The sequence below is a fragment of the Grammomys surdaster genome, unplaced genomic scaffold, assembly GCF_004785775.1.
Source record: "Grammomys surdaster isolate TR1022 unplaced genomic scaffold, NIH_TR_1.0 126133, whole genome shotgun sequence".
Classification (NCBI taxonomy): domain Eukaryota; kingdom Metazoa; phylum Chordata; class Mammalia; order Rodentia; family Muridae; genus Grammomys; species Grammomys surdaster.
Window position 1 is genome coordinate 3,975,260 of NW_021620941.1, and position 6,000 is coordinate 3,981,259.

The 6,000-nt window shown below is 43.8% G+C and overlaps 1 protein-coding gene across 1 annotated transcript in view; it reads right to left on the bottom strand.

The window, feature by feature from the left end:
- Nup188 (nucleoporin 188) overlaps positions 1-6,000 on the bottom strand; it is a 58,566-nt gene that overhangs the window by 33,833 nt on the left and 18,733 nt on the right. Inside the window, exons 7-8 of the mRNA XM_028757152.1 lie at positions 5,225-5,317; positions 4,986-5,105 (exon numbers count right to left, since the gene is read on the bottom strand). Of these exons, the coding sequence (XP_028612985.1) occupies positions 4,986-5,105; positions 5,225-5,317 (213 nt within the window). The remainder of the gene's footprint in view (positions 1-4,985; positions 5,106-5,224; positions 5,318-6,000) is intronic.

The window sequence follows — 6,000 nt, forward strand, 5'->3', positions numbered from 1 at the left end:
AAAATCAAATTAACTTTTTTTTTTTAAATACACAGAGTCTCACTAAGTAGTCCTGCATAGCCTAGAACTGGTTATGTAAACAAGGCTAACCTCAAACTCAGGACTCCTGTATTTGCCTCCAGATGCAGGGATAGTGTCTGTCCATCCGTCCCCAACCCCCAGTCCCGCCAAGTGCTGGCATTAAAGAAGTATACCATATCCATCCCCCAAAATGTTATTTTTATTGGATAACACATCCATAAATATTTTTAAAGGTTTTAAAAATACACCAAGTACAGAATGGTGTCTGTATGAATAAAGAAACCATGTCTCTGTGACTTCTATTGCCCAGTCATCTACACTTCTGTACAAAGCAACCAGTCTTGGATTCCAGTCCCTTTTCAGCAATGTGCCAAATGTAATAACTGATTCTGATTCAGCCTATATTTATAAACAAAATAATGGTATTCTAACTACTTGAGCACTTCCCCTTTATTTAACACTGTCTCAAGGATGCCTCCCTTTCAGAGAAGCATTAAGCAGATTTGCTAGGATTTAGCAGGTTACCTCTTTTTAATGTTGCACAGGATTCTCATGCATATAAATGTTATCACTTCAGGGTCTACTTGGAAGAGCACTGGGTGGGGGGGAGGTATATATGTGGGGAGGGTGTTTTATGACAGTCTCATGTTGTTCTTGAACTCACTACATAGCTGAGGCTGATCCTGAGCCCCGTTCTTTTGCTCTGTCTCCCAAGTGCTGAAATTGTAAGTGTGCACCACTTCTAACTTATTACCAATCTTTGCTAACATAATCATATTATAATACCTACAGAACAATCTGGCAAAAACAATCAGCAAACCAAAACCCTAGACAACATCCCCTTACCCTCTGAGCTGTCCTGTCAGTTTTCTGATACAGGGTCTTACTCTGTAGTTTAGGCTGGCTTGACTCATAGGCTGCCTTAGCCTGCTGAGTGCCAGGCTCACCAGCACTCCCAGGACGGTCAGGAAGGAAGCAGCTCCTGCACCATCTCCTCTGATACATGTGTGCATGCTGAGAACCTATATAGGCACATCACATCCACGTGCACAAACTAACACAACTTGGTTTTTTAAAAGAAAAATATATAATGCCTGAAAACTAAACACTAGGCCTCATCTTTTTGGGATGAGTGTAGTGGAAGAACAGGCATTGAACCTAGGGCCTCATGGTTCCAAGGCAAGTACTCTATCACAGAACCCAAGCCCTAGCTTTAGAAGGGTTGAAATTCTACACTTAGTAATTTCCTCCTTCTTCTTCTTTCTTTTTAAACTCAGCTTTTAGAAAAAAGTGTGGCTGGAGAGATGGCTCAGTGGTTAAGAGCACTGACTGCTCTTCCAGAGGTCCTGAGTTCAGTTCTCAGCAACTACATGGTGGCTCACAACCACCTGTAATGGGATCCGATGCCTTCTTCTGGTGTGTCTGAAAAGAGTGATAGTGTACTCATATACATAAAATAAATAAATCTTTAAAAAAAGAAAAATGTCTGCAGTAGAGATGGGACCTAGAACTACATGGTCTTAGTTCACACTAGTGAAATGCCACTTTCTTTTTCTTAAACGTACCTCATTATTTTATGTGTATGGATGTTTTGCCTGTCTGTATGTCTACATACCACATTTGTGTAGTATCTGCAGAGGCCAGGAAGGTGGTGTTGGATCACCAGGAACTAAGGTTACAGATGACCGTGAAACACCATTTAGGTGTTGGGAATTGAATGCAGGGTCCTCTGGAAAGACAGCCACTAAGCCATCTCTTGAGCCCTCAAATGTCAATTGTTTCACTCTATAATGGTTTGTATATGCTTGGCCCGGGGAGTGGCGCTATTTGGAGATGTGGTCTTGCTGAAGGAAGTGTGTCACTGAGAGGGTAGGCAGAGGGACCCTCCTCCTAACTACATGGGAGCCACTCTTCTCCTAGCGGTCTTCAGATGAAGATGTAAAACTCTCAGCTCCTCCTGCACCATGCCTGCCTGGATGCTGCCATGTTCCTGCCTTCATGATAATGGACTGAACCTGTGAACCTGTAAGCCAGCCCCAGTTAAATGTTGTCCTTATAAGAGTTGCCTTGTTGGGGAGCGGGCTGGAGAGATGGCTCAGCGGTTAAGAGCACTGGCTGCTCTTCCAGAGGTCCTGAGTTCAATTCCCAGCAACCACATGGTGGCTTACAACCATCTGTAATGAGATCCAATGCCCTCTTCTGGGGTGTCTGAAGACAGCGGCAGTGTACTCACAATACATAAAATAAATGAATTTAAATTAAAAAAAAAAGAAAAAAAAAGACTTGCCTTGGTCATGGTGTCTCTTCACAGCAGTAAACCCTAAGACACACACTAACTTTCCAGCTGTTCTGTGTCTATTTACATGCTAGTTCCTAGCTCTATATTACTATTCTGTCTCTGGTTTTTGTCCTTTCCTGCAGGGTTTTTTTTTTTTTTAAACACAGAGGTTTTTGTTTGTTTGTTTGTTTGTTTTGGGGGGGAGGGACATAATTTGGCGTTAACAGGTGCCAAATCAAATCACCTCTTACTGGTGCTGAGTCTCTACACTCAATACCATGATATGGAGTCAGGCAGCAGCGCTGGTGTCAGCTGAGACAGCATATGCCTTCAGTCTTAGCACTTGAAGAGGCAGGCAGATCTCTGTGAGTTCAAGGCCAGCCTCATCTATAGACCTAGTTCTAGGACAACACAGAGAAACCTTCTCTCAAGGAAAAAACAAACAAACAAAACCAAAAACGTAAGTGATAAGGAGCTGGGCACGTGACACACCCATTAATCCCGTTAATGTAGGAGGCAGAGGCAGATCTCTGACACGAGGCCAGGCTAATCTACAGAGTGAGCTCCAGGACAGCCAGGGCTCCACAGAGAAACTGTGTTAAAAAGTAAAGACTGTGGTGGTATGTCCTCCCTCTCAGTCACAGCTCTCAGTACTTCAAGTCCTGTGCATTTGGACTTTAGGTTCATTAAGCTTCTGTTTCGGGATCCTCTGTTTTCATTACCGTTTTATGTTTTACTGTAAGTTTCCTAAGGAGACAGTAACATTCTATGCATTGCATTGAAATGAGTCTGTTTCTTACATTTTTACTTATGCATATATGTCTTTGTATACATTCACATATGTGTAAGTGCCCTTAGAAGTCATAAGAAAATGTTGGGATTCCTTGGACCTGGAGTTACAGGTGGCTGTGAGCTACCCTACGTGTGCTCAGGAACAGAAATCAGGCCCTCTGTAAGACACAATAAACACACCGGGCGGTGGTGGCGCACACCTTTAATCCCAGCACTTGGGAGGCAGAGGCAGGCGGATCTCTGAGTTCAAGAGTTCGAGGCTAGCCTGGTCTACAGAGTGAGTTCCAGTATAGCCAGGGCTACACAGAGAAACCCTGTCTCGAAAAACAAAAAACAAAAAAAGAAAAACAAACAAACAAAAAAAGAAGCAATAAACACTTCTGCCTGCAGAGCCCTCTCCAACCTGTCATGGACCTGTTTTCATCGTGGGGGGGGGGGGGGGGGGCGCAGTGTTGGGAAACATGGGGCTGGGCCCTCATGTGTCTGCTAGCCAAGTGCTAGCCACTGAAACAGTCTTGTTGAGTTCCTCAGGTTGCCCTTAAACTCAATCTCTAGCCCAGATTGGCCCTGGAACTAACAACTGTCCTTGTTCTGCCTCCTAAACTGTTGAGGTGACCTTTTTGTACGATGTGTGAAGGTTGTCTCCGTATTATTCAATTGTTAACTTTGTACCAGCAGAGAGATGAGGAATGGCTGGATCTTGGTATTGTTATGGTTCATTACCTTCTTGGGTATTTTGTAAACAACACCTTCCTAACTCCCTGATGGGTTTAATAAACATCCGATGGTCAATAGTTGTGCAGATATGAAAGGCGGGACTTCTGGTCTAAGAGAGGCTCTCTGGGAGAAGAACCAGGAGCTGCACGTGGAGGAAGGTGGACGTGGAGAGGGGATGTGGGTAATGGGTCATATGACTGGACCTGGACAAGGATAGTCAGGTTAAGTTCAATGAGCAAACTGGGTAGTGGCCTAAGCTAAGGTCTAGGGTATAATCAAGTTAATAAGTCTCTGTGGCATTATTCAGAGGCTGACGGGTCCAGGAAACTCCAGCTATACTAAATAATTTGGATTGCAGAGTTGTGACATTAAGCCAGGCTTGGGGACTTTTCTTATATCAAATATTTTTAATTGTTAGCATTTGTTTATGTTGAAGTTTCTGTTTGTTTTGCTGCTCAACCATATTGGGAAAGTTTGCTACCACTGAATAGCACCCTCATGCAGACATGTTTTAATGTTAATGTATTATTTTCAAAATAAAGTATCTTGGTATGGTGGCATTGCCTATAATCCCAGATCCTGGGAGGTGGGAACAGAAAGATTAGGCACTCAAGACTAGCCTTGGCTATTTAGGGAGTTTGCAGCTACTCTGTATAAAGTTCTGTCTGCAAACAAAAGCAGGAAGTGTTATTATGATCTATACAGTAGTTTGGCATTTAGAATGAAAGGAGCAGCCTAGTATTACACATGGTACTAAAAGATCACAGAGAAATGAAATCGATGTGCGTGGCCAAGGCAGGAGGATGCCGTAAGGCAGGTGCAGACAGCCTGGGTGGGAGAGAGTGTGGGACCCTATGCTCCCTCAGCCTACCCCAAGACTTCTCCCAGAAAGACGAATCATGAGTTAAGAATTCCATTAACTGCTAAGAGAATATTATAGGAAACAAAGTAAAAACCGAAGAGGGTTTTGTGGGCTTTAGCACTCTGATCCTAACACAAATAAGGAAAAGAAAAAAAGATAAAATGGACTAAGGAAAGGCTCAGAATTAGGGACCATTAATCAGAGTTTTCTTCTGATCCGTTCCTACACATATGCTCAGGTATGTAATGCCACTAGGACTCCCTGAACAAGGCACATTACTCTGTTGAGCTAGAGTACTACACATGGACTACCTACCATGAGGTTGCCATGCGTCTCCCAGGTCGGTGCTTCTGTTCTATACAGCTCCTCAAACTGCTGTCGGTACTTTAAAACTAGCTCCTTCTCCAGCTTGTCAACACAGTCAGCATACTCAGCCTTAAAACCCGGAACATAGGAACTCATGTAAACATTCAAGTGAATATGAGTAATAGGAAATTATTTAAATCTGAATGAAGGACACCAGATAGAGAACAAAGAAAACCAAGCAGGCTTACCCTGTAGGGATGGCGTTCATCTTGGAAATATGTCAGAAGATGTAAGACACAACGAAGAATGCACGTTCTTTCTTCATAATAATAATCTGCAATCTAGGGGAAAACACGACATTTCAAAATCAGTCACTCACTCTTGCAAAAAAGAAGACTCGCCTTTACAACTGCTGATACTAAGATCCTTCAAACCTGTGACTGGAGGGCAGGAGAGGGAGCTCAGTGGGCAAAGGCCAACACCTGACAACCTGAGTTCAGGCTCCAGGCCCCACATGCTGGAAGGAGAGAACCCACTTCCACAAGTTGTCCTTTGACCTCCACATGCTCACTATGGAGGTATACACAAGAAACAAATATTTAAACATTTACTTCATCTTATTTTTGCAGCTGTCTACCAAGGCCAGAGGAAGACGGGCAAGGAGTGCCCTGGAGCTGGAGGTAAGGCCCTCATGAGCTGCCCTGGGCGCTAGAAACCCAACTCAGGCCTCTCGAAGAGAAGCAAGCGCTCTGAACCACTGAGTCACCTCCAGGCCCTAAAATAACATTTTTAAACACAAACAGAAAAATCTGACGAGCCGGGCAGTGGTGGCACATGCCTGCATGCCTTCAATCCCAGCACTTGGGAGGCAGAGGCAGGCGGATCTCTGAGTTTGATGCCAGCCTGGTCTACAGAGTAAGTTCCAGGACAGCCAGGGCTACACAGACAAACCCTGTTTTGGAAAAGAGAAAGAAAGAAAGAAAGAAAGAAAGAAAGAAAGAAAGAAAGAAAGAAAGAAAGAAAG